General features: G+C 53.8%; 1 protein-coding gene across 4 annotated transcripts; it reads left to right on the top strand.

Moving 5' to 3' along the window:
- Positions 1–1,612: 1,612 nt before the first annotated feature.
- FBLIM1 (filamin binding LIM protein 1) lies at positions 1,613–26,548 on the top strand. Of its 4 annotated transcripts, XM_032641269.1 has the most exons (10): positions 3,472–3,536; positions 6,770–7,013; positions 7,166–7,263; positions 7,695–7,964; positions 12,798–12,973; positions 13,537–13,654; positions 15,945–16,114; positions 18,775–18,953; positions 19,773–19,890; positions 23,841–26,548. In XM_032641269.1, exons 4-10 carry the CDS (start codon positions 7,715–7,717, stop codon positions 23,952–23,954), a joined length of 1,125 nt encoding a protein of 374 aa, XP_032497160.1. In that variant the 5' UTR covers positions 3,472–3,536; positions 6,770–7,013; positions 7,166–7,263; positions 7,695–7,714; the 3' UTR covers positions 23,955–26,548. The 4 variants fall into 4 exon arrangements, with proteins under 4 accessions (XP_032497169.1, XP_032497152.1, XP_032497160.1 ...); XM_032641278.1 differs by lacking the exons at positions 3,472–3,536; positions 6,770–7,013 and adding an exon at positions 1,613–1,631; XM_032641261.1 differs by lacking the exon at positions 6,770–7,013 and having other exon boundaries at positions 3,465–3,536.
- The last annotated feature ends 961 nt before the right edge of the window (positions 26,549–27,509 follow it).

Here is a 27,509-nt window from a genome sequence, read left to right on the forward strand (position 1 = left end):
CATCCACATTCATTCCAACAAATCCTCACAAAGCCACAGGGAGGTTCTGCTATCCCAGGTTCACGAGAGGAAACTGAGGCTCAGAGAGAAGTGACTTGCCCAAGGTAACAGGCTGGCATGTGACAGATCTGCAGTCACTCACAGATACTGCTGTTACTCATATCTGTGCTTGCCCCCCTCCTCCTGCAACCTGCCCCTGCTACAGTTTGTGGGAGCCCCTACTTCCCTGCACTGCTGCACCCCTGCCCAGCCCCTAGCACAGTAGGTGCTCAGGAAACAAGTGTTGAACTGACCTGACTTCAAGCAGGCAGAGGGGACGATGGAGGGAGGGAGAGGAGCAGAACCAGGACAGGGAGGCCCAGGGGGGTTTCTGAGGCTGTTTGCCAAGCAGTAGACCCCAACCCGGGTGTATGATTTCAGCTTCACACGTGGGCACCCCTAGGCTAGGACTGACACTTCTGCTCTGACCTGGCCCAGGTGGAGTCTGTCCAGGGGAAAGGCAATTGGACCAATGGATGCTTCCCCACCTTGGGGTCACTGGCTCCCAGGGGGCTGCAGCTCAGGGAGCCTCAGAGGAAAAATCACAGAGGGGAGGACACCTCCACGCCACTCTCCCCAGGCTTGTCACTTTTCTTGGATCTAGCTGCAGAGCAAAGGGACCCTGTGAGCAGAGAGCTCTAGAAACCAGGTGAGAGTGATGTGGGAACAGCCAGCGCCACCACTGGTGGGGCACCAACTCTGGACCAGGCCCTAGTGTGCCCTTTCCCTGCCTCTGTCCCCAGCAGCTCTGCAAAGGGGAGCATTCATGTCTTCATTCGAGGGCAATCAGTCCAGCTGCCCCATGTTACAGGTGAGGAAACAGAGCCTCCGAGAGGGAAGGAACTTGTCCAAGGTCACAGCCAGCACCAGGGCGTTAGGAGTTAAGCCTAAGTCTGACCTCAAAGCCCATGTTTTCCCTACTGCCTTCCTCTCCCTGGAATGCCCTCCCCTATTCCTCTTGTGGCTGGTTCCTCTTCATATCCTCCCAGAGAGGCCTGCCCTAGCCCCACCCACACCCCTTATTCTGTCTCAGCCCCTTGCTCGTTCCTTTATAGCACGCATCACCGCTGGTAATTATGTTCATTTTTGTTGGGAGTTCCCTGGCGGTCCAGTGGTTAGGACTCAGCGCTTTCACTGACTGCCAGGGCCTGGGGTTCAATCCCTGGTCGGGGAACTAAGATCCCGCAAGCCAGCCGAGGACACAGTAGGTGCCGTGTTCCCCAGCACACTGGACAGCAGCAAATGTCCCCACTGCCCTGGACCTTGCCTCTGTCTCCCACCCCTTCCCTGCCACCCAGAGTCTCAGCTGCCACGACCCTAATAGAAGATTGAGCCCCCTTGCTCAGGGGCTTGGCAGAAAGCTGCTCGAGCCTGGCAGGACAGGAGGACGGGAGCAGGGCCTCTGAGCTGGCAGACAAAGGGCGTGTGTTCTCATCCAGTGCACTTCCTGGGTTTCCATTGCAGGAAGCCGGGCACCTGCTAAGGTGACACCGACACCAGGGCTGGTGCGGGAGTCCTTTGTCTGGGACGCTCCTCTCCAACCTGGAGCAGCGGCAGAGGTGGGACAAGCGAGCAGGGGTGTTGGACAGCCGGTAAGTGGTGGCAGCTGGGCCTCACATACCCCTTGGACCTTCTCCCTTCCCAAGCCCGTCTTAGCCCAGAGCAGGTGTGGGGAGGCCTTGCTCCTAGGTGGAATCGCTGGAACCTTAGACAAGGCTCCAGATCAACCCTTCGGTGCCTCCTTGTCCCACCTGGGGATGCGGTAGGAGGCTCAGGGGTGTATCGTGGAGGAGAGGGAGGGCAGCTCCATTTTTATTTGTTTTAAATAAGCTTCTGGGTCACAAAGCACTTCAAAAGGGGGTTCTATGGCTGAAAGTGTCTGAAAACCCCTGGCTCGCACTTCCTCCTTAGGGTCCTTCCTGTGGCTGGCGTCCAGTGACTCCCTCCTTCCTCCTGGGGGAAGGCATAGGGGTCTTGCTCTGAGCAGTGCTGCAAAGGGAAGTGACCTTACCAAGCTGGAGAATGAGCCTGAGCAGGGGCTCAGGCAGCATTGAGTGTGAGCCCCCCTCTGCCAAAAAGCGAGGGAGTCACCTCTCTTCCCATCTTGAAGGGCGGCAGTTGTACGAGCCCCTGGGACCGCAGGGCAATATGTGTGCCCGGGGGCACCCGCTGGTCTGGGTTTGAATCCAGCTCTGCCACTTGCCTCTTGTGTGACCTTGAGCCTCTCCGGGCCTCAGTTTCTCGTCTGTGAAGCAGGGATAATCAGCCCTTTCCCATAGGGCTCTCCCGGGGATTAAATGGAAAGGTCTGTAGGCCGAGCATCAGATAGAAAGCCCCTATAAACGGCAGCTACTCTTATTACTGTTGTTATCGTAGAGTGGCTGAGAGGATCGAATGAAAAAAGGGATGACAAGGGGGACAGGAGTGGTGACAACACGTAGGTGAGGAATCTAAGGAGGCGGGATGAGAAGGAAGAGCGCGGGACATGGTGTCCAGGTCCCCCCCAACCCCCATGAGTGTGGGCCCCACAAGAGCAGCCCCGGAGCCCTCCCCGCCAGCACGACTCCAGCTTTGGGCCCGCAGAGGGGAGCCGGACCCTGCCTGGCCGCCCCACAGATGGCGCTGGGTCCCGCGCTCCTCTGGCCTCAGCCACTGTGGCTTTAATCAAAAGAACAATCTGTTTGCCTCTGAATCAGACCCAGATTCCTTTTCCCAGCAATGTTCCCTGGGCCTCCAGGGACTCAGGCGGCCCATCCAGGCTCCATCTCCTGCCCCAGAGCCCAGCCTCGGCTTCTCCCTCCCCATTCCACTTTTGGGGGATGGGGGTGCAGGAGGCGGGAGGGGGTCAGGTACAGGGCTCAGGGTGGCAAACCGGGTGACCTGATTGCCAGCTGGGCCCTGTCGACCAGGCCTCCTGGAGGAGCCTGTCCCCCAAGACTCTAGGACCCACCTGCAGAGGGCTTAAGGGCCCAGACAGGTCATTACCCCCATTTCAGAGGCGAAGAAACTGAGGCCCAGGAAGGTGGAGTGACTGCCTAGGGTCACATGATTCAATCCAGATCCACCTGACTCTTGAGACCTTGGGAGATCCCAGGCCAAACTGGTGGAGCCACCAACCCAGGTGACTGGGGGAGGGGGAGGGGAAGGACCACTCTGGGTTCACAAAGGACGAGGAGGGTGGGCAGCGGAGGAGGCCTCCCACCCTCCAGGCCTGGGTCGAGGGGAAGGGAGAAGTGGTCGAGGGAACAAAGGGAGCGGGGAGGGGGCGGCGCGGGGCGCGGCCGGGCAGGTGGGGGGGCAGGTAGGGGCCGCTTCCGCCCGGCGGGAATCCCGGGCCCCCTCCCCCAAGCTTCACCTTTTATGGTAAGGCGGCCGGGGCGGCGGGGCGGAGGGAGCCGAGGGGGCGGGGAGGGCGGAGGGGCGGGAGGCGCCGCGCCGCTCCCGGTTCTGCTCGATCGGGTGACCGACCGGAGCCGCCGGGGGCGCGGGCGGCCCAGGTAAGCGGGGCGGGGGTGGGGTGGGGGTCCTGTCCTTCCGTCCCCGCCCCGGCGACAGACAGGTGACAGCACGGGCAGCCCTCGGCCGGCGCCCACCCTGCTCCCCAGCCGGGACCCCAGCCCCGTCGCTCCCGGAGGGGGCCCGGGGGACGAGGGGCCGCGGGCTCTGTCCTTCTGTCTCAGTCCCTCGGTCTCTGTCCTCCGAGTGGAGGGAGGGCAGTTCCGGGGGGAAGGCTGGGGTCCCTGCCCGGGAGCGGCACGCGGAGAGCAGGGATGGGCAGGGCGGAAGCTCCCGCACAAAGAGGACAGCGTCCCGCACATGGATCGAATTAAAGTCCCCGGCAGCGCCCCACAGTGACCCGGCCGGCCCGCCGGGCTGCTTTGCTAGAGGGCGCTGGGTTTCCGGAGCTCCGGGGTGCTCCGGGCCCCTTTATCCAGCCAGGGTCAGGCGAGGGGAAGGAGAGGCCGCAGGGCTGCCCCCCTCTGGGCCTCAGATCCTCTCGGGGGCTGGGAAGGGGTGGGACTGGGCGATCCCCAAGGTGTGTGCCTGGGGCATCCTGGCCTGGGTCCTCCTGCAGCCCGGATCTGAGGACCCCGGGAAGAGGGTGGGCAGCACCCAGATCCCTGCTCTTCATAATGATGGAAGCTAAGTCCTGGTCCTCGCAGGCCCTCCAGGGGCTCCTCCTCCCACTCTGGGGCTGAATAACCAGTTAGCTTTCTCTTGGCACCTACCAAGTATCAAGATTTTGAGTACCCCCCTCCTTTTATCCTCTCAGCCACCCTTCCAGAAAGACCTCATTCTTCTCACTCTATGAAAAAACTGAGGCCCAGAGAGGTTCAGTGACCTGCTCAGGGTCGCCCAGCAGGAAGGAGGGGGCCCAGGGTGAACTCAGCCCTTTGTGCCTCCTCTGCTTCCCTGGGGTGGGGGAAAGGAAGAGGGACCTCCTGTGCCAGGCTGCAAGGTCCCCTGCAGGGGGCGTGGGGCTCAGTCTCACTCCCACCTCCAGCAAAGTTTAGCTCCCAACCAAGCCTAGGCTACAGCTTAAAGGTAGTTCCAGAGGGTTCTGGGGGGGGTTAGAAGGAGTGTGACAGGGGACAGTGTGGCGGTGGGGGTGAGGTGGGGTAGACTACCCCACCCCTGGAGGCCCTCCAGCTCAGCCAGCCTGGGCCCTGCCCTGGGCTGCAGCCGAAAGCCCGGCTGGGTGGGTGGCTGGATCTCAGCCTCCTTCCTTCCTCTTGACAGGAAATGACTTTCCTTCCCTTTGTTTCCACTTTCTCCGCTTACCCAGCTGGATCTCAGATTCGCCCTCTGGGGGAGGAAGGGTGGCTGCCTAGGGTCTCCTGGGCTGGGCTGGCCGGGAGGCTGCCCCACAGGGAGCTCTCTCACCCACAGCCCACACTAGGGTGACCTGGGGGGCAGTGGGACCAGGGGGAAGCCGAGACTCCCTTTCCTTCCCCGGGGCTGACTGGGCTTTGAAAATCCCTAGCCCGGCCTCTTTCCCTGGGGCCTGAAGTCCCTGCAGGAACCGCAGGGGAGGGATGGGGGTGGGGGAGTGCTGCCCAGCTGTGAACATCTGGTCTCAGTGCTGGGACGTTCGCCTTGGACATTTTCTGAGAAACCAGCAGATCTGATTTCCCGGCGGGGGTGAGCCGGGATGGAGTGGGGTTCAGGGCGGGAGGGGAGGGAGGCAGAGGAGGCATCCTCAGCTGTCTCTGGGGATGAGCCCAGGATATGCTGACCATCAGATAACTGGTCTGGACTGGGCCACCCTGGGGTAAGAACAGGCCTGGGAATTTTGCCCCCCCCCTCCCCCCCCCACCCCTAGCCATCCAGGGAAGAAAAAGTGTGTCCTCTCAGGCTCAAGGATACCCCCTGGACTTCCAGGTTGGATGGTGCCCTGTTAGAATTCCAAGTCTGCAACCTCTTGCTTGGGGCCTCACCTGGCCTCATCTATAAAGTGGGGGCATAACGCAGGCTGTGTTGAGAATTAGGTGACTTTTGAGGCTGGGAAAGCACTCTCCATAGTGCCTGGCACAGGGCGAGCACTTTATCAGTGAGTGCCCTTGTTGTTTCTTGCATTTAAAGGTTAAATGCACTCTGAAAATTGTTTGCAAAAACAGATTCTTAAACTTGTAACGAAGTATGAAATTGAAGTGGAGGACAGCCAACAGAAGCAGATGTACTTTCAAACATCACTTACAAAACAAGAAACAAAAGAGAAGTACTTTAAAAGAACTTTTAAAGCCTTATTCATATATTGGTTTCTTATTCACGTTTCTTATCAGAATGACCTGCACGTTTTAACCAAACACAAATGAATTTAAAAGGAATTTAGGAGCCTATGTTGTTGTTTTGTTATTATTATTCTCCATCAGTCTCCAAGAGAGCCCACGGTGGCCAGTGGAGGGAAGGCTTTGAGTGGCCACTTGGGCTCCAAGTCCACATTAGGGTCCCTTGGGGCCTCAGCCCCACCTCTCCAGGTTCACTCTTTGGGTCCCTATTTACTCTCCTCCTCATGAATCTATGGGCCGGGCTCTGGGGCCATGTCGGCGTGGCCCATATGGAGAGTAAGATAGAAAAAGGGCACAGTCCTGAGCTGAGTGTGGTCGACTCACCCCAGCCCATGACCCCACCTCATCCCTAGCTCTGGAGCCTACTCTCTGCAGGAACCACCTGAGAGAAGGAAAATGGGCTCTCCCCGGTGGGGATGCCGCCCTGCTCCCAGATCCATGCTTTGATGTCTACTGTGAGCCGGACTTGGGTCACACAGATATCACAGACACAACTGAAGGTAGATGAGGTCACTTGTCAGTTGGTGGGGGGGGAGCAGACATAGTGATGGTGAGTCAGCTGTCATTGCCCTGTGGAATAGACAATCGCCCTGGAGTCGGGAATCAGGGGAGGCTTCATGGAGGAGGTGATGTTTGCTCTAGGCTTCTAAGGAAAAACTGAAATTCACCCTGCAGCAGGGAGGAGAGGAAAAACAGGTGGTGGAAACATGCCAGAGCAAGTAAGGGAGAAAGATGGTCCAGGAACTGTGCGTGGTCCAGGGTGGTCAAAAATAGGTTGAGTCCAGGGAAATTTAGACTTTATCTTGAAGGTAGTAGGGAGCCGTGGAAGGCTTTTGACTAGAGGAGAAACAGATTTATGCTCCAGAAAGATCACTCCAGAGACAGGGTAGGAGGCAGGTTTGGAGATCATTGAGGCACCCTCACCCCTGTGCCTGAACCAGGGCCGTGATTTTGGAGATGAGACTGAGTGAGACATTCTGGCCATACAATCAAGACTTGATTGGATGTGGACTCTGATGGCGGAGAAAATGATGCTGGTTTGTGAGCTGGGCCGGGAGAGGGCAGAAGAGCGAAGTGGCCAAGAGCATGGGCTCTGTGTTCAGATCCCAGGTCTGCTGCTGCATGACCCTGAACAAATGACTTACACCTCTTCACCTGGGTTTCCTCATCTGTAAGATGGGCACGGTGAGTGTGCGGTAATAGTGCCTCTCCGCCGCAGCGGTGGGAGGATCTGTGAGTTAATGAACAGCAAGTGTTTAGGGCCCTGCTGGCACAGAACAGGGCTTGGTAAATGGTAGCTCTTTGTTCTTCTGTCCGCTTTGCCTCCTGGAATCCAGCCCTGATGTTCTGACGAGAGTCACACTGTTTCCCGCCCACCGTGGAGCTGGCCTGAACGTTGGGGACGTCACCTTTCCCAGGAAAATCCAGATCCCAGGTGAGGGAGTTCACTTGGGGTGTGGCCCTGGGCTGGGACGGGCAGTCAGCTGTCCTGGGAGTGGGGAGCTGCAGGAGTGGCCCCTCCCTCACGCTCCGTAGAGGAGGGAAATTAATCATTTGTGAGGTGAGCAGGGCAGGGCTGCCCTCTGCTCCTCCAGGTGTGTAGGTCCGGGGGAGGGGTATTCAGGACTGCCGGGTCCCACCCTTTGGCCAAGCCACCTGGTGGGCACCTACCCTTCCCTGTGGGACATCCGCAGCCCCTTCCGTGGCTGGGTGGGGCACTGGCACTGTGGAGTGGCTGCTCCTGTCTTGTTGGGAGGGGAGAGGCTCCCTGCCCTGGGGGTGTCTGCGTGCCCAGGTGGAGCACCTCTGCCCCGCCCCTGCCATGCCCTGAACCCTGCCCAAGCCTGCGCCTCACTCTGTCCCCAGCCCCACCAGAAGCTGAAGCAATGGCCTCAAAGCCTGAGAAGAGGGTCGCCTCATCTGTCTTTATCACCCTGGCACCTCCACGTCGAGATGAGGCTGTGGTTGAGGAGGTGAGGCGGGCAGCTTGTGAGGCCCGGCCTGGCTGCCCCCGGGAGTCTCCTGCTCCCACGAAGGCACCCGGGGCCGGCTCTGCGGGGAGGCTCCGTTCTTGGACACCCCCCAGCAGGGCTGCAGCCCCAGTGCCAGCTGTTCCACATCAGCTCTCCAGTGGAGGTAAGAGGGCGAGGGCGGCGGGTGGGAGACCCGGTGAGAGGCATCACCAAGGTGGGGAGGAAATGGCAGGCTCTGAGGTCATTCATTGAGCACCTACTGTGTCCCAGGCAGCCTCTGGAACCTTCCTGCCTGGGTTCGAATCCTGGCTGCTCCGCTTCTTGACTGTGTGACATTGGCAGGCAACTTAACCTCTCTGTTCCTCAGCTTCCTAATCTGTAAAATAGAGATAATGATAGTACCCACCTCAAAGGGTCCTTGTGAGGATTCGATGAGTTAATACATATGTAAAGTGTTCAGCCCAGCGCCTGCCATGTAGAAAGTGCTAAATACCCACCGTTATTATTCTGGGCCAGGCACTGGGAATGTGAAAAGAGAGAAGGTTTTCAGCCTGCATGAAACTTACCTCCTGGTGGGGGAAACAGAGATAATAAAAACAAAATATAACATCAGGAAGACACAAACACTCTACTAGAATAGAACACAGTGAAGAGCCGGGGAGGTACAGCTTTTTATGGGGTGGTCAGGATGGCTTCTCAAAGAAGGTAACATCTCAGCTCAGTTAAGACCTAAATGACAGAGTGGAGCTAGAAGGGAAATGGGAACAGTATGTGCAAAGGCCCTGAGGCAGGAATGAATTTGGCAAGTTGAAGGACCTGAAATATAGTTTTGTTTTCTCTCGCGCTCTGCCATTCACTTGCTGTGTGGTCTTAGGCAAGCTGTTTCCTCACTCTGGGCCTCAGTTTCTTCCTCTGGAAAATGGAAATTTGGTCATGTATGTGATGTGAAATCTCAACTGTTGGGTAGAAGCAAGGAAGGATGACAACCTAGGGGCCCGAGGTGGCTCCTCATCTGATAGCGCACCAGCTCGAACAAGGAGGCACTGAGACGCTTAGTGCGAGAGGCCAGCCCGGGAAGGCGGGTGAACGCCCCGGAGTCCTCAGAGCGAGGCTAAGGCAGCCTTGTGCATCCATCACCATGGAAACCACCTAGAGTCCAATGGGAAGTGCCAATTATGGGAAGCCAAAAACAGATGGGAGAAGGGACCACACGTGGATACACGTGAGAGTACATGAATATTCGTGTAACATGCTTCTTCATTATGACGCAGCCTCTTAAACTGATCTTTCCTTCCTAACCACACGTGCCAAGAACAGCCTCCTGCTGCTTCTCTGTACAGGAGAACCAGGACCATGATGACCAAAATTCACACATCAGGACATTGATCCAATGGGAAAAAGAAAAATTATGGCCCTTCTGGGTAGGAGAGGGAACCTAGGAAATATAGTTTAGTTGCCCAAATGCCAAACTTTCCTGGACATTTTCATGGGGTATTGGAATTACAGGCAGAAGATCCAGGGAGCAGGTTTTGTGGTAGCAAAACCAGACCAGACCTTCCTCGGGCGAGATGGCCTTACAGTGGCTGGTCAGGCATGTTGCTGGCCAATTTGGCAAACACAGAGCACGGGGAATCTTGGGGTTCAGGCCCGCTGGGGTGAGATAAGTTCTAGGTGAGCAGCGGTCATGAGTCTGGTCTGACTGCAGAACACAGAGGTGGGCCCTGGGGGTCTGCCTTCTGCTCAAAGCCAGCTCTGCAGCAGGCTGTCATCTGACACCTCACCTATGCTTGTCCCCTTAGGAATCCACCAGCATTTCCTGAGCCCTTTCATCCTGGCAGAAATCCCCCCCATCTCTCTCTTGAATTCCTGCCCACCCTTCACAGCTGAATGTCTAGAACCTCAGGCAGGTCCTGGGAGAGGCCTCAGCTCTCCTGCTGTCTCTTCCTGACCTGGTTCCTGGCTCAGTCAGCTCACGTAGGGCAGAGTCTCACACTTTAGCAGCATCGGCATCCCCTGGGGGCTTGTTCTAACACAGCCAGCTGGGCCCTACCCTGGGCCTTCCTGATTCAGCAGGTCTGCGGTGGAGCCCGAGAATTTGCATTCCTTACATGTTTCCAGGTAAGGCTGATGCTCTGGTCTGGGGACCACACTTTGAGAACGACTGTTCCAGTCCAAAGGCGTTAATAGGTTAGACTTTCGGAAGAGAAGAGTAGTTCCCAAAGTGTGGCCTTTGAACCCGAAGCGTCGGTATCACCCAGGAAATGTAAATTCTAGTGTAAATTCAAAACACAATTCCAAAAAGGTCAATTCCCAGAGCTTACCCCAAACCTGCTGAAGCAGAAGCGCTGGGGTGGGCCCAGATATCTGCATTTGGACAAGCCCCCAGGCGATTTTGGGGCAGACTCACAGGTCTAGAGCAAGCTTCGCATCTGTATAGCCCTTGGGCAGAGGGGTTCTTACCTTTGTCAAATGGGTGGGAAACCTGAACCCAGAGAGGTGCCCCAGCGAACATGCAGGGAATGGGACCAGAGCCCAGGTCTTTAGGCAGCAGGGCCTTGAACATTCTCTATCTGCTCTCCCAGGGTGTCTAGGGCGGTCTGACCTTGCTGGAGCCTGGCCTACCTTGGGCCCCCATGACAGGAGGTGGGCAGAGTGCCTCCATGCCCTCTATCCCGGGGTGCTATTAATAGCACTCCCCTTGAGCGTGGCAGTGGGCACAGCCCTGCGCTGCGGCCTCTCTCCCGAGTTGCCCAGTTGCCACTCCCCAGGGAGCTGGACAGCCCCTTGTCAGGGCAGCCTGCAGAGGTGGGATTACACTATAGTGAGTGTTCCTGGATGGAGGAGATCCTTCACACCCGCCTCCTCCCTCCCTGCCGGGGGCACCCGCTGGCTGGCAGATAGGGTGGAGGCCACCTCCTCACCCGCCATCGCCCCACACCATGCCACTCCTGTCCTCTGTGGGTATGTGTGTGTTTGCTGTTGGGTTGTTATTGTTTAACGAAACTTTTAAACATACACAGAAGTAGGGAAAACAGTACAAGGAACCCTGTATACCCCACATCCAGTTTCAACAGTTACCAAGATTTGGCTACCTTTGTTTCATCTGTTCCTTTTTTTCTTTTCCTTCGTGAAGTATTTAAAAGGAAATGCCAGTAATCAAGTCACTTCAGCCCCACATTCTTCAGGGTGCCATCTCTAAATATGGCCTTTCTCTTACATAACCCCAAGGCCAAACAATGCATAACAAAATCAACAGGAATGCCTTATGATTATCTAATAGTCAATCCATAATTAATTATCCCTAAACTGTCATAAAAATGCCTTTTAACTGTTGGATTGTAGAGGAATGGATTGTGTCTTGTATTTCTTTTGAGCTGTATCATTCAGTGGAATATTTAGCTTTTCCTTGTCTACAAAATGAGGAGAATTAAATGAGATGATTAATCCTTTGAATCAGAATCCAAATAAGGTCCATAGCAGTGCTGGCCGATAAAAACATCATGCAAGTCACAAATGCAAGCCTCCTATGTAATTAAAAATCTTCTAGCATCCACTATGAAAAAAGTGAAAAGAAATATATGATATTACTTTTAATGATATATATTATGCAACCCAATATATAAAATGTATTATCATTTCAGCACGTAATCATTATCAAAATTTTTTTTGTGTGTGTGTGTGTGGTATATGGGCCTCTCACTGTTGTGGCCTCTCCCGTTGCAGAGCACAGGCTCCGGACGCACAGGCTCAGTGGCCATGGCTCACGGGCCCAGCTGCTCCGCGGCATGTGGGATCTTCCCAGACCAGGGCATGAACCCGTGTCCCCTGCATTGGCAGGCAGACTCTCAACCACTGCGCCACCAGGGAAGCCCCTCACGTTGTTTTTTAGTACTAAGTTTTCCAGCACATCTCAATAGCCACATGTGGCTGGTGGCTTCTGTACTGGACAGCACAGATATATGCATTATATATGGTCATTTTTCTTAGGTCTCTTAATTCTAGGGACATCTCCTCTCTTGGTCTCTCCCATGCCATTAACTTCTTGCAGAAACAGGGTCCGTTTCTGTAGAATATCCCACACCCTGATTTGTCCCTTTGCCTCCCCGTGGTCTCATCCAACTTGCCCCTCTGTTTTCCAAATTTATTATAAATGGAGTTAACTCTAGAAACCTGATTGGTTTGAGTTGGTTTTCTTTTTATGTTTTGGGTTGTTTTTTTTTTTAATAAGGCCATTTCATCAATAGTGCCCATCCCTTCCTATACATAACACGAGTCAGAAGACTCCTGATGTCCGCTGAGGTTAATCGGTGGCTTCAGGTGACGATAGCTGGACCTTTCCTTTGGAAAGTTCGCCCCCAACTGTCCGCTTGATACTTTCAACACCTAATGGTCTGACTCTATTATTTAACTAGGTGGTGGTTCCCAGCCTGGAGGGCTTTTTAAGCACCCCGTGACTGGAGCCAGCCCAAAGTTTCTGATTGTGTAGCTGCGTGGCAGGCCGAGAAGTTGTGTTTCTAACAAAGTCCCAGGTGGTGCCATGCTGCTGGTCCAGGAGCCACACCTTGGGAACCACAGTCTTGGGGGTTAGTTTTGCTTACATCTGCACAGGGCCCATCCAGCGGGGATTTCAGACGCCCTAACACCCGGGTAGGGGAGGCTTTGCTAGGAAGGGCTTTGGCGGCTACTGTTTTCTGAGCCTGTGCCACGTGCCAGCCACTGTGCCAAGCCCTCACCTGCATCATTTCATTTAATCCTCGTTAACAACCCTAAGCGATTGAGACCCATGTTCCAACTGAGCAAACTGAGGCTCAGAGAGATTGTTTCATGCCGAAGGACACACAGCAAGTCAGAGGCAGAGTCAGAGATGGAACCCAGGTCCGGGTGACCCTGGACCTGGGCCTTTAGCCACTATGCTGCACGGCCTCCTGGGCAAGTGTCACCTCCTCTGTGTACCTGCAGAGACTCTGGCCAACCCACCCTTCCCTTCCGGTTGCAGGATGTTCACTTCCTCCTCCTCCCCTGGATGGCGAGGACACACTCCCCGACCTGGACCTCCTCCCACCTCCGCCGCCGCCCCCTCCAGTGTACCTGCCTCCCGACGAGGAGCCCCCTGCCCCGATGGGGGCGTCACTCATTTCAGACTTAGAGCAGCTGCCCCCACCCCCGCCACAGGTACTGCCAACCCTTGGTCCCTGACGGAGCCCCGTGGGTTGGGGAGGGAAGGTTGGGGTCTTTCGGTGTTCTAGGCCTAGAGGTTGTTTGGTCCCTCCTCCTACTTGAGGGCAGTCCCTCTTCAAAACTCTTTCAGGCTGGTAAAAATTAGACGTGGTTTTCAAGGTCCTTGGAGAAGGGGTGCCACACCCTTCCCCCCGCTAAGTGCCTCCTTCATCTCTGAGGACGGCATTCCGCTGTGTCTAACCTAAATCCCTTATGCTGCATAGAAAACCCATATTTAATCCTCTGCCCTTAACAGAGGCGTTGTAGAAATGGGAGAGGTTCCAGGCCAAGGGAAACCCTGATTCCAGGAGATTCCTTAGAAGCAGAGGGAAGTAGCTTTGAAGGAAGCTACTTCCCTGAGTGAAGGAACCCAGGGCAAGGAGCTGGGAGATCTGGCCTCAGTTTCTGCCTCTGTACAAAGGGGCTAATTGCGCCTGGTGCCACCACATGAGGAGCAGAGCTGAGAGGGCTGTGTGCGGTCCTCACTGGGTGACTCTTCTCCCCTTCTATCCCCGCAGCCCCTCGTGGAGGGGCCTCCCCTGCAGCCTCGGCCCAATCATCTCAGACCCACAGAAGAGGAGCTGCCACCTCCCCCGGAGGAGCCTGTCGGCTTCCCCGAGAGAGAGGCCTCCACAGGTATGGGCACAGGGACGCAAGGACTGTGTGTGACTCCCAGGGGCCCTCGTGCGGCCAGCATGAGCTTCCAGGGGGAACCAGGAGAGCAGGGGCCACCGCGTCTGTCCCGGCTCACAGTGTGGTGATGGGCCTTATGGTTGTGCATGAATTGTATTTTTATTGCATTAACCTGTTTTCCTTTATAACTAAAGTCCATTTAAATATTGATCAGCAAAATTTGCCATGATAGCAAAAATGCCCTAAGTTTTTTCACTATGTAATTTTTTGAATACAAACACCCTTACATAGTACAAAATAAAAAGCACAAAAGGGCACACTGTGAAAAGTCTTTCCCCTTCCCCATCCCTGTATCATCTAGTTTCCCTGCAGATAGACAACCTGTTAATACCTTGTGCATAGCCTTTCAGAGATATCTTACGCGTATGCAAGCGGATACAAATATATCCTTCCCCCATTTCCCCACAAATAGTAGCAAGCTCTGTGCTGTTTTGCACTTTGCTCTCATTCCTTTGTAGTCTTAGAGCTCACTCCACATCAGAACATAAAGAGGCTCCTTGTTCTTTTCCACAGCTGTGTAGTATTCCTTAGCAGGACCCAGCCACATGGATTTAACTAGTTGCCTGTGGACAGGTGCTCAGGTGGTAATGCTGAGTGAATCGCCTTGCACCTGATCATTTTGCTTGTGTGCAAGTTTGTGAGATAAATTCCTAGAAGAGGAAGCACTGTGATAGTTTTGCCACGTTGTCTTTCTTGGTCATCCAGATCTACAGTCCCACCAACAGTGTCGGAGTGCCCGTCTGCCCACAGACTCTCCAGCACCGTGTGTTACTAATTTAATAAATGGCTATTAAGTGCCTACCATGTACCAAGGCCTTCTCTAGTCCAGGGTTGTAAAATAATTCTCCTCTGGTTTCTTCCAGTGTTCTTATGGTTTCCCTTTTCACATTTAGATCTTTGATACATTTGGAATTATCTGGGTGTAAGGTGTCACAACAGAGATCCCTCTTTTGACTTTTTTGCAGATGGCAACCCAGTTGTCCTAAGGCTATCTGTTTCTTTTTTTCTTCTTCTTTCTAGTTGTGGCGCGCGGGCTCCAGGGCACGCGGGGCTCTGTAATTGTGGCACGCGGGTTCCAGAGTGCATGTGCTCTGTAGTTTGCGGCACGCGGGCTCTCTTGTTGAGGCGCGCGAGCTCAGTAGTTGTGGCCGTGGGCTTAGTTCCCTCGCGGCATGTGGGATCTTAGTTCCCTGACCAGGGATTGAACTCACCGTGTCCCCTGCATTAGAAGGCGGATTCTTTACCACTGACCACCAGGGACGTCCCACACTATGTGTCTTGATTTTAGCTTTTTAAAGACCCTTTGCCTTTTTTTTTTTTTTTTGGCCACACTGCTTGTGGGATCCTAGTTCCCCAACCAGGGAACCAGTGAAAGCATGGAGTCCTAACCACTGGCCTGCAAGGGAATTCCCCACCTTCCTTCTTTTTCATTTTTTTTTAAAGTTAAGGTTTTATTTATTTATTAATTATTATTAACGAGCTCAAGCTCGTTGCTGTGAGCGGGCTTCTCATTGCGGTGGCTTCTCTTGTTGTGGAGCTCGGGCTCTAGGTGCATGGGCTTCAGTAGTTATGGCACGCAGGCTCAGTAGTTGTGGCGCACGGGCTTAGTTGCTCCACGGCATGTGGGATCTTCCTGGACCAGGGCTCAAACCTGTGTCCCCTGCATTGGCAGGTGGAGTCTTAACCACTGTGCCACCAGGGAAGGTCCCCCATCTTCCTTCTTTTATTTATTTATTTATTCATTTATTTATTTTTGGCTGAGTTGGGTCTTCGTTGCTGCGCGCGGGCTTTCTCCAGTTGTGGCCAGCAGGGCTACTCTTTGTTGCGGTGCGCGGGCTTCTTGTTGCGGAGCACGGGCTCTAGGCGCAGGGGCTTCAGTAGTTGTGGCTCGCGGACTCTAGAGCACAGGCTCAGTAGTTGTGGCGCACGGGCTTAGTTGCTCCGCGGCATGTGGGATCTTCCCGGACCAGGGCTGGAACCCGTGTATCCTGCACTGGCAGGCAGATTCTTAACCACTATGCCGCCACGGAAGTCCCCCCACCTTCCTTCTTAATGCCCCTCATGACCCTGCCCATGAGCTGAGGCTGCATTTATAACACCCGGGGGTTTCAGACAGAGACCTGGCACTCTGGGCTGGTTCTGGGTGGCGACTGGGTACAGTTCTCCCAGGCTGGGCGGGTATATCCTCTACCCCAGGATATCCTGTATATAGCCTGTATATCCTCTACCTCAGACGTCTGTGCCTTCTGCCACAAGACCGTGTCCCCTCGAGAGCTGGCTGTGGAGGCCATGAAGAGGCAGTACCACGCCCAGTGCTTCACGTGCCGTATCTGCCGCCGCCAGCTGGCCGGACACAGCTTCTACCAGAAAGATGGGCGGCCCCTCTGTGAACCCTGCTACCAGGTAAGCCCCAGGGCAGTTCCCCAGGTGCCTGGCACTGAGCTGGACACCTGGAAGATGTGGTATCATCTCTTTCTCCACAACAAGCTGGGGAGATAGGCACTAGTGACCCATTTTACAGATGAGGAAATTGAGGCTCAGGGAGAAGGAACTCAGCCAAGGTGTGTTTGTTCCCCGTGACTGCCGTAACGAATGACCACAAACTCGGTGCCTTCGAACAGTACACATTTATCCTCCTATGGTTCTGGAGGTCCGAAGTCCAAAATCAGTTTCACTGAGTCAAAACCAGAGTTTTGCTCCCTCCAGAGGCTCTAGGGGAGAGTCAATTTCCTTGCCTTTTCCAGCTTCTAAAGCCATATTTCTTGGTTCCTTTGTCCATCTTCCAACTCAGCAGTGTGGCATCTTGCATCTCTTTTCCTTCTGTGTCAAATCTCCCTCTGCCTCCCTCTTGTGAAGATACTTGCGATGACATTTGCGGCCCCCCTAGATAACCCAGGATAATCTCCCCATCCCAAGATCCTTAACTCAGTCACATCTGCAAAGTCTCTTTTGCCATGCAAGATGGTCACAGACTCCAGGGCTTAGGATCCAGATATCTTTGGGGGCATCATCCAGCCTTTTCCACTGTCACCCCAGGGCTGTCTGGTTCTGAACCCTGCCCGTGGTTATTTATTTATTTATTTTTGTCCATGCCATGCGGCTTGCGGTATCTTAGTTCCCCAACCAGGGACTGCACCTGGGCCCTCGGCAGTGAAAGCACCGCGTCCAAACCACTGGACCACCAGGGAAGTCCCATCCTGCCCGTGGTCTTGCTGCTCCCTCACCTAGAGCCACAAGGTTCCAGTGCACGGTGTGACGGGGCATCTCTGGGTACCAAAGACAGTCTGAGAGAGCTAGTTTGGATGCCAGGGTGTTGGAATTGCTAACTCTCCTGTGGCGTGTGGTGGCGTTTTTCCAGGTAGTGTACAGAACTCCCACATATGCATCACCTGGGGGTACAGTGGATCTCACCTTGTCCTTATAGATTGGTAGCACCTGGCAATCTGCATTTTTATCAAGTCTCTCAGGTGATTCTGATACACATTGAAGTCTGAAAACTGCTGATTTAAGGTGTTAGAATATTTGGAGTCGGGACTATTTAGAAAACTCAAAATGATCTGATCCCAGGCAGTAAGGTGCTGTGGAAGGAGAAAGGAGCCAGGCCACCCCACCCTGACCCTCTGACCCCATCAACATGACAGTGGGGGGTGTCCTTACGCTCTTCCCCAGCTTGGAGCCAGGCAGGGGTGAGACACTGAGGTGAAGAAGGGGTGAGGGTGGGCTTACAGCTGGGAGCAGCCAGGAGGGGCTTCAGCAGTGTGCTGGTGAGACAAGGGCTGCCCCCAGGATGGTGGGGGGCGGGAAGCAGGGAGAAATGCTGCCCCCACCAAACGTATCTGTCCAGAGGAAATCAGGTTAAGATGAACAGGAAGGGGAAGAGACATGTAGGGGAAAAGGTGGATGGGTTAGCAAGAGGCCCTGTGTTCTGCCTCAGTGATACCTACACCTTTCTTTCTCCTTCTCTCTCTTTCTCTCCCTCTCTCTCTCTGTCTCTCTCTCTCTCATCCCTCCTCATTCCAGAAAGGATTTGAGGCAGCTTATAAGAATGCACATATACCTGTAGTCAATAATAATGTTGTAGGACTTCCCTGGTAGTCCACTGGTTAAAACTCCGTGCTTCCACTGCAGCGGGCATGGGTTCAGTCCCTAGTCGGGGAAGTTCTGCATGCTGCACGGTGTGGCCAAAAAATAAAAACAATGTTGTACACATAAAACTTTGTTGTTGGGCTTCCCAGGTGGCGCAGTGGTTGAGAGTCCGCCTGCCGATGCAGGGGACACGGGTTCGTCCCCCAGTCCGGGAAGATCCCACATGCCACGGAGCGGCTGGGCCCGTGAGCCATAGCTGCTGAGCCTGTGCATCCGGAGCCTGTGCTCCGCAACGGGAGAGGCCACAACAGTGAGAGGCCCGCGTACCGCAAACAAAACAAAACAAAAAAAACTTCGTTGTTAAGAGGATAGATCTCATATTAGGTATTCTTACCACAGTAACATAAAAAAAAATTTTAGAGGATACATATAATACCATGACATAGAAAATAAATAGATAAAACAGAGGAAAATCAAGGTAGACAGTTAATAGCCCAAAAATATGTGAATGAAAGACCCCTGTACTCATCCTAAAAGTGGAACATGGAATTGGACTGTGAGCTTCCAAGTGGCCAAATGGAAAAGTGTAATAAGTTTCAAGGTTTATCGTCCATAAAATAAAAAGCACAGCAATTCCTCTGGGAATGCCTTTTACTGACTCTGAAGTTTTAGAGAAATTTCTCCTATGGGCCCTTATGGACCCTGGCCTCAAGCATTTCCTAGTAACAAAAAAAAAATGCAGTCATAGCTTCATGGCAGGATTCCTGACTGTACACCAAGGATATAGCACCAAACTCGATCCCCTCTAAGCAATGTGGAGGTTTGGGGGTAGTAGTTCCATGCCAATTGCATGAATGTGAGCACCTCTCCCGTATCTCTGCCTTCCGGGCCCCTGTGGGTAGCCAGTCTGATGCCCCTTGTGGCTTGGAGTGGGCACACCCACGGGATGGCTCTGAGGCAGTGGCCCTCTGTCCCAGGACACCCTGGAGAAGTGTGGCAGGTGTGGCGAGGTGGTCCGGGAGCACATCATCAGGGCCTTGGGCCAGGCCTTCCACCCCACCTGCTTCACGTGTGTGACCTGCGCCCGGTGCATCGGGGATGAGAGCTTTGCCCTGGACAGTCAGAATGAGGTGTACTGCCTGGACGATTTCTACAGGTACAAGAGGGGTCCGGGCACTGCATGGGGCACGGAGGACAGGGTGGGGCTCAGGCGGGATGGAGGAGTCGAGCCTGAGTGCTGGGGGCTGGGTCAGAGCTGGCCTGCAGAATGCAGGACTGCCTGTTCCACATACCCTGTGTTTGACTTAGCACCTGCTTGCAGCTGACACTTTTTGAGCAATTCCCCTTGGGTTTAAGCCATTTAATCTCAAAACTATCTTACAGGCAGGCACTATTAAAGGTTCTGTTTTAGCAAATGTGGAAACTGAGGCATGCAGTACATAAGTACCTAAAGTCTCCCCGATCGTAAGTATGGAAGCTGCGATTCAACCCCCACTGACCTGATGTCCAGGCCTTGCTCTCAAACCCCAGACCGCAGTGCCTCCCCTCAGAGCTGGAGCCGTATGGAGTGGTAGCAACACACATCTGCAGGGCCCCATCCCTGCCCTCGAGTTGCTCGCTGCCCAAGGGGAGAGACAGGTGTGCCTAGTAAAAAAGGAAAGAAGAAAAAGCAGTGACCTACAATACAAGACAAATGAAATGGGTGCCCCCCTGCTTTCTTAAATTCTAATGTTCCCATCACTTCCTTGCCTTGAGCTAATTATACCCTGGGAAGCAGGGTCTAATTACACGGGTCTCTCCATCCGCTCCTGCCAGGAAGAAATAGGCATTTGTGGTCGTAGCTCCAGGTGTAGTTAGATAGCAACGGGTCTGAAATAGCTCTGGGAGGTGAACCAGAGCTGGCCCGCGTTCTGACAGCTAATTTCTGTGGTTGTCGATGTGAACGCCTCCTGAGCATAAGTTTCTTTCCCTCTAGGAAATTCGCCCCTGTGTGCAGCATCTGTGAGAATCCCATCATCCCCCGAGACGGGAAGGATGCCTTCAAAATCGAGTGCATGGGAAGAAACTTCCATGAGAATTGCTACAGGTGTGAGGTGAGTGGAGCAGTGCTGATTTAATAAGATGCAATTGATCCTGTTCAATCACCGGACAAGCCCTGTTGAAAGCCTGCTGTGTGCCAGGCCCTAGGCCAGGACAAGTCCAGGTTGGGGCTCTGCTCTCAGATTGCTCACCATCCAATAGCAGAGACAAATGAAAATGAAAATAATTACAAATATGCTCTATTAATCAGAACTCCTTGAGTTAATGATAGAAACCAAACTCAACCTGCTTTCCGCAAGAAAGGAGATCTTAACGGGAAGGCTCTTGATGGTGATACCACTGATGACATCGAATGGTATCGTAAGGCTCTCTCTCCATCTCTCGGTTCTGCCTTTCTTGTGTGTTTGCTTCATTTTCTCTTTCTGTGGGCTGGCATCCTCTGTGGGGCAGGGGGTACGGTGCGTGGCCATGGTTGGCTCAGGTTTATATCCTTCCAACTTAGAAACCCCATCTAGGGATCCCGTTCAGTCTCAAGAAGGCCTCTGATTCACCAAACATGGGTCACATGCCCATTCTAGACCAATCAGTGACCAGGGGCTATGATTGATAACCTCTGGGGCCAGGCAGGCAGGACTGTATGAAACAGATTGGGATTGATACAACCACTGGAAAGAAGAAAGGGATGCTGGGCAGACCCACACCACAGATGTCCTTTTCAGGTGCTAAGAAAGAGCATGTATAAATCAACGTTGGGACAAAGAAGGCAGTGATCAAGTGATCAAGGCTGGTGCAATCAAAGGCACTCTTTTAGAGGAGGCAGTGCTTAACCTGGGTTTTGCAGGTTGAGTAGGAGTTTGCCATGTATTCAGAGAGGGGAAATGAAGTCCAAAAGGAGGCATGGGCCTGTGAAATCCTACTGTGGCACAAACAGCCTGAAGAACTGGAGGAAGTAGAAGTTTCGAGGTGTGTCTGGAGTGTAGAGTGCTGGATGGTGTGGTAACAGTGACGCCAGAGAGCAGGAAAGGGCCCCCTGTGCCAAACGAATGAGTCTGGACTTCAGGCTGCAGGGAGTGGGGAGGCTGAGGTGGGGACGCTGGTTAGAAGCCGGTGCAGCAAGAAATGCCTGGGGAGTCGCACAGGCCCCACACTCAGAAGGGTCCTGTGCTTGCTTTGAAGCTCTGCTGTCATTTTCTTTTAATCTTTCTTTTTTTTTTTCTTTATGTGGTACGCGGTCCTCTCACTATCGTGGCCTCTCCCGTTGCGGAGCACAGGCTCCGGATGCGCAGGCTCAGCGGCCATGGCTCACGGGCCCAGCCGCTCCGCGGCATGTGGGATCCTCCTGGACCAGGGCACGAACCTGCGTCCCCTGCATCGGCAGGCGGACTCTCAACCACTGTGCCACCAGGGAAGCCCTAATTCTTCATTTTTGAATAAGGGATTCTGCATTTTCATTTTTCCCTGAACCTTGCAAATTATATAGCCAGTCCTGCTGGGGAGGCTGTAAGAGCCCTCCCCTACCTCTTCCTGTCACCTCCATGTCACCGATGTTTCTGTCTTCTCTGGTGATGGTGACAAAGGGGTCACCTAAGTGGGGACTCCAGAGCAAGTCTCTCTTTTTTTCTTTCTTTCTTTCTATTTTCTAATTGAAGTATAGTTGACTTACAATGCTGTGTTAGTTTCTGCTGTACAGCAAAGTGATTCAGTTATACATATATTTCTTTTTCATAGTCTTTTCCATTATGGTTTATTACAGGATACTGAATATAGTTCCCTGTGCTATACAATAGGACCTTGTTGTTTATCTCTCCTATCTGTAATAGTTTGTAACAGAGTAAATCTCTTAATCAGCCAGTGGAGTGATTCCAAACATTTATTTGCTCACATTTAAACAGATATGTAGGGAGTTCTCTGGTGGTCTAGTAGTTAGGATTTGATGCTTTCACTGCCGTGGCCTGGGTTCAATCCCTGGTCAGGGAACTGAGATCCCACAAGCCTCGTGATGCAGCCAGAATTAAAATAATAATAATAACAGATATGTAGAACTAAGAAGCATTTTCGCTGAGGGTGACCAGGGAGTTGAGTCGAGAAGTTGACACATTGCTTCATGATTATGTTGATTTGTTCTGGTTCAAAGTCCGGCTCACAATGCATCTTGAAAGAACAATGGTGAAATTCAAGTGCTGTTATCGCCATAGCCCACATTAGATCCAGTGGTGACTGGCATTTCCCCGGGCCTGGCTGGTGAGCAAATAAGCCCTCCCTGCTCCTCCTTGGTCAGCTTGGCTGAGGCTACTGGGAACATTACCCAGGCTCTGCCATGAGTCAGAGTTCGGACTCCACCAGCTGCATTTCAGGCTGTAAGGCTCCAACCACAGTGGCCTAAGCAGATGTGGGTGCTGTTTCTCTAGGAAGGGAAATGGGTTTCAAGATGCCATCCACGCTCCCTCCACCATGCCTGCCTACCTTTTTTTTTCTTTTTTTTGGCTGCACTGCCCTGCATATGGGATCTTAGTTCCCTGACCAGGGATCGAACCCGTGTCCTCTGCAGTGGAAGCTCAGAGGCTTAATCACTGGACCACCAGGGAATTCCCCATTCCTGCCTACTTTGTGGTCCATGTTATTTCTTACTATTGCTGGAAGGGGAACAATACCTTCATACTTGGCTAGTATCTTATTTATTTATTTATTTTTGGCTGCACTGTGTCTTCGTTGCTGCACACGGGCTTTCTCTAGTTGCGGCGAGCAGGGTCTACTCTTCGTTGCGGTGCGCGGGCTTCTCATTGCGGTGGCTTCTCCTGTTGCGGAGCACGGGCTCTGGGTGTGCGGGCTTCAGTAGTTGTGGCACGCGGGCTTCAGCAGTTGTGGCACGCGGGCTTCAGTAGTTGTGGCACGCGGGCCCAGCCGCTCCGCGGCATGTGGGATCTTCCCGGAACAGGGCCCGAACCCGTGTCCGCTGCATCGGCAGGCGGACTCTCAACCACCGCGCCACCAGGGAAGCCCTCGGCTAGTATTTTTTAATATATAAAATGCTTTCGTGCTCGTCTCACCTTATTTAATCCTAATGATGATCTTTCGATATGGGAGTTCCCGTCTCCGTTTAAGATGAGGAAACTGAGGGTGAGAAGAGTGGTTTTGCCGCGTGTTCTTCTGGGCTGGGTTTGGGCAGCTTTCTGCCACCTGACAGCTCCTTCGCGAACTGTGCGACTCGGTCATGGTTGATTCTCATTAGGAAGAGGTCACGTGTGCCCCTGTGGGACTTTAGGCTTGGTACTTGGTGCTCTCAGAATGCCACACAACTGGCTGTTAGGGATAGCACAGGTCCTGGCACTAAATAGCCCAGAGTCCCCTTGAGACACTCAAGGTGCAGTTCCAGCGAAGAGACACACAAGGGTGTCCTCCCCAGCTGGCCCAAAGTTGTCCCTGTGGAGACCAACCCCTCTGTTCGGATCAGTGAAGCTTCCAGGGGATGCCAGCCGTGCCCTGAGCCGGGTCTCTGGACATGAATTCCTCCTGTTATTTCCTGTGTGTGCCCGAGTGAGGCCCAGAGGAGGTGCGGGCTCGTGGCAGAACGGTGAATTTGGCAGTTTGGGCCCCAAGTCCCCATCCTCCAAATTCTAAAATCGTTTGGTGATTTAGAAAATTGGAAACATTAAGGTTTGTGCTAGTGTCGTAGACGTTCAGGCAGTGGAACAACAAAAAGAACCCTGAACTCTGAGCCTGGAGACCCCATCCTCTCCCAGCTCTGGAACCAGCTGTGCGACCTGAGGCAGGCCGCACCCCTCCCCGGACCTCAGGGGGAGGGTGTTAAGGCCCTTCTAGCCCTTTCCACGATCCCTCAGGGGGCTTCTCCACCAAAGGGCCCCCTCTTCTCCCAGTGTCCTCGGTTCTCCCCTCAGCTGACTGAGTTAATTTCCTCAGCGGATGCTGGCGAGTCCCCCCTGCGCAGTCTCCGCGCCGCTGTGCTCAGGCCCGGGGTCCATCCACGTGTGCCTTGTTCCCGCAGGACTGCAGGATCCTCCTGTCTGTGGAGCCCACGGACCAAGGCTGCTACCCTCTGAACAACCGTCTCTTCTGCAAGCCGTGCCACGTGAAGCGGAGCGCTGCGGGCTGCTGCTGAGAGCACCTGTGGGCTGAGGGCCGTGGTCGCACACTAGCCCCACTCGGGGTCCCTCCCCAACTCGTTTCCCTTCCTGACGTGCTCTTGCACACTTTCCTTCCGAGCCACACAGGGACCAGCCTGCGGGCCTGCCCCTAGTGTCCGGGACCCAGGCCTCCTCCCAGCTCAGAGCGCCCTTTAGACTCTCAGCTGTTCCTTCTCTGCTCTGGGCACCGGGAGGCTTCCGTACCATGAGTGTCGTGCCTGGGGGTCCCATCTCCACGACTCTGGCCCCTCTTGAGCACTGGCCTTGACCTCCATTTCCAGGGGTGAGTTGGGGTGAGTCTCTAGATGGCACCCTGTGTCCCTAGCAGTGACACATTAGCTCTGGGGGTGCTGAGACCAGCTCTGCCTTGCAGGACTATACTATTTCAGGAAAACTGCAAAGTCCCTTAAAAAGCACTATTTTTAAAATTTGAAGTTTAAGTGATGAGAAACATTCTTCGGATTTTTTGGAGGGGAGGTGGGAATCTTAATAGAAAATGCCTTCCATTGTTCATAAATGTACAAGATTGTGACCTACTGGTGGCATGGCCATGGACTTCCCACACTGGGGACATGTCATGCTGACATGGGGCCGAGGCATGAACCTGAACATCAGAGGCAGGAGTGAAGGATGACATGCTGACACCCAAGGAAGTCGGCAACCCCTGCACCCTGGCTTCCGGCGCCTCCTTCTGTATGCGACAGTGATTCAACAGACATGGATTGAGTGCCTGTTGTATGCTGGGGAGCAGAGTACAGGGGCTCTGAGTGTTCGTCCTGCAGCAGCCTCGACTACGGCCGTGCACACACACACACACTCCTCCAGGACAGCAACAGGGGTGTCCCCCAACCCCTACTCGGGCCCTCCAGCCCAGGCTGCCCTGTGACCACTGCCTTCTCAAGGCCACACCTAGAAGATTCTTCTTCTCTTTTAAGGAGAATCATTTTTGTTGCTTTGTCCCTTCTAAGACATTTTGTAGAACGTGAACACATTAAACAAGATGTGCTTTCCTCCCTGGGGCTGTCTCGATGTACCATGTGCTCCCAGAGGATGCCCTGGGCTCCAAGTACCGGGAGAGATTCTCTGTAGGGCCCCTTAAGGGCTTCAGACCGGAGCACAGCTTCTTGCCCGAAGCTTAGAGCAGTGAGTCGCAAACTCCAGGTCTTCCCATACCTCCACAATTTCTATCATAAAAGGACCTCCTATTCTATTATCTCCTTAATATTTTCTTTAACTCAACATCCTTTTTTTTTTTTTTTTCCTCACTTACCGATTTAGTCTTAGGTTAACTAAGCAATATTCCATGCAGTCACATGTCGATGTGCTAGTTATACATGAAAATAAATGCATAACTATTCGAAGTTTGTCTGTGTTCCAACTAAGACCTCACCTAGGTAAATGCTGGCCTTTGATAGTAGCACCAGAAAAATGTCTGGGCATATCTGCTCAGTGTGGCATGAGTGTCCAGCAAGTGCCTGTATCCCCTGCCCCCAAACTGGGGCTCTTCTCAGCAGGTCAAGAAGCTCCTGTCCCTTCTCATCCCCAGCAATGAAGACTTACCCAGGCCAGCTCGCAGGTGCACTGTTCCTGGACACACCCACCAGCCATGACGTGGCTGCTGGGTGACCAGGGTGGTCCCTGCAGGAGGCCCTCTAAGGCCACCAAGTCCTTTAGCAGAGTCAACACCACCCTCAGGATGTGCTCTCCGCACGTGGGCCACGCTGCCCGTGAGCTTGCTTGCCCGCTGCAGCTCGGACACCACCAGCTGGGCCTGGTGAGCGCAGCTCCGGAGAGAAGGCTACGGGGCCAGAAAGTGCGCTGGACCTGGAGGCAGGTGACCCCGATCTCAGACCTGGCTCTGCTGCTCTACAGCCTGGACAAGTTATTAATCATCTGAGCCTTGCTTTTCTCATCTCTAAAATGGAAGCAATACTGGTATCTATCATAGAAGATTGCTGGGATTAGAAGTGTTGGGCTGGTGAGGTTTCTGAGAAGCTCTTGAGTCCCTTGTACCGTCTGGTGCTGGCTGGCAGTTCTTAGCCATCACTGCTGTCAGCGTTCCTCCACGGTCCTTTTGAAGCCCATCAACCAGAGACCACTGGGGACATGGCCGCGGTTCGCAAAGTTGGGTTTATCGTGCTGGCTGCAGGGGGCGGGGTGCATCTCGGCGAGAGTTGGGGGGCTCCTAGAACTTGGGTAGGTATTGAGGGGTTTGGGGAGGATTTAAGGAAGCGGGGGTTTGCTCCGAATGTGTGCTGTCGGGAAGCAGGGGCGTTCTATGCTTGAGAAGCTTGATTCTCTTCTATCTAGGATGTGGCACTGTAGCTGCGGTTGGTAGGGGAGCAGCAGCTGCTCACAGGATGAGGGATATTGGCCATTTGTGTATCTAGCCCAGAGGGGCTGGGCTCCAGGACACGCCTACGGTGCTCTGTGAGGTTGGAGCTCACCAAGGCCCAGAGATGAGGGCCGGGCTAGCAGCTCCCAGCTGTTGGGACACTTTTCTCTCTCAGTCGCCAAGTTTGGTTTGGTGTGTTTTTTCTTGTCATTAAATTGTCATCTTGTGCTGTGGTTCCTCGTGTCCCGGCCTCTTTCTGGTTGGTTGTGTTTGGAAGGGTGGCGTCTGGATGAAACTCTGGGGGGCGCCTCTGTCTTCTGGGCCGCACATTCATAAATCACAACAGAAGGGGACACTTCTAGGGAGATTTATGCAACGTAAAATAAGCCAGTCAGGAAAAGACAAGGCGCTGTGTGATTCCACATATGTGAGGTCTTAGAGTAGTTAAATTCATAGAAGCGTGGTGGGTTAGGGGCTACCGGGGTTAGGGAGTTGTTCAGCGAGTACAAAATGTGAGTTTGCACCATGAAAAGTGGTCTGGAGATGAATGGGGGAGGTGGTTGCACACGGTGCCTAACACCGCTGAACACTTAAGAGCCCGCCTGCCGCGACTCAGGAAGCCCACGTGCCGCAACTAAGGAGCCCGCCTGCCGCGACTCAGGAAGCCCACGTGCCGCAACTAAGGAGCCCGCCTGCCGCGACTCAGGAAGCCCACGTGCTGCAACTAAGGAGCCCGCCTGCCGCGACTAAGACCCAGTGCAACCAAATAAATGTTAATATTTTTTAAAAAATGGTTATGGTGGTAATTTTATATTATGTACAATTTACCACAGTTTAATAGTATACATACTGAATGCTTGGAGACAGGGTGAGGAGCTGATAAAGTGATGTAAGAGTCCCGAGGGGGGGACGTGCCATGCCCCACACTGGGGTCCTAGGAAGGCTGTCCATTACTGTGCGCGAACCCAGTGAGTGAGATGCTGCAGGCTGACCTGGGCTTCCTGAAGGCAGGTGCTATGCACGGCCACTAGAGGGTAGCATGGGCTAGCGAACCGGACATTGAGCCCTGGGGAGCCAACGTTCTCATGCCCCTCACGGGGTCCTCAGCTTCTCCAGATGCAAAATGGGAATAATTCCTGCCTGCCCGCTGCACATGGTTGCAGTGAGGCTGAGAGAAGAAAACGACTTGGAAAAC

The sequence above is a fragment of the Phocoena sinus genome, chromosome 1, assembly GCF_008692025.1.
Source record: "Phocoena sinus isolate mPhoSin1 chromosome 1, mPhoSin1.pri, whole genome shotgun sequence".
Classification (NCBI taxonomy): Eukaryota; Metazoa; Chordata; class Mammalia; order Artiodactyla; family Phocoenidae; genus Phocoena; species Phocoena sinus.

What these genes read in the sequence shown, in the direction of transcription:
- FBLIM1 (XM_032641278.1), top strand. Translation starts at nt 7,715, where the DNA reads ATGGCCTCAAAGCCTGAGAAGAGGGTCGCCTCATCTGTCTTTATCACC. An exon ending in TGCCCCCACCCCCGCCACAG is followed by an intron (nt 12,974 to 13,536) that starts GTACTGCCAACC and finishes CTATCCCCGCAG; the next exon opens with CCCCTCGTGGAGGGGCCTCC. An exon ending in AGAATTGCTACAGGTGTGAG is followed by an intron (nt 19,891 to 23,840) that starts GTGAGTGGAGCA and finishes TTGTTCCCGCAG; the next exon opens with GACTGCAGGATCCTCCTGTC.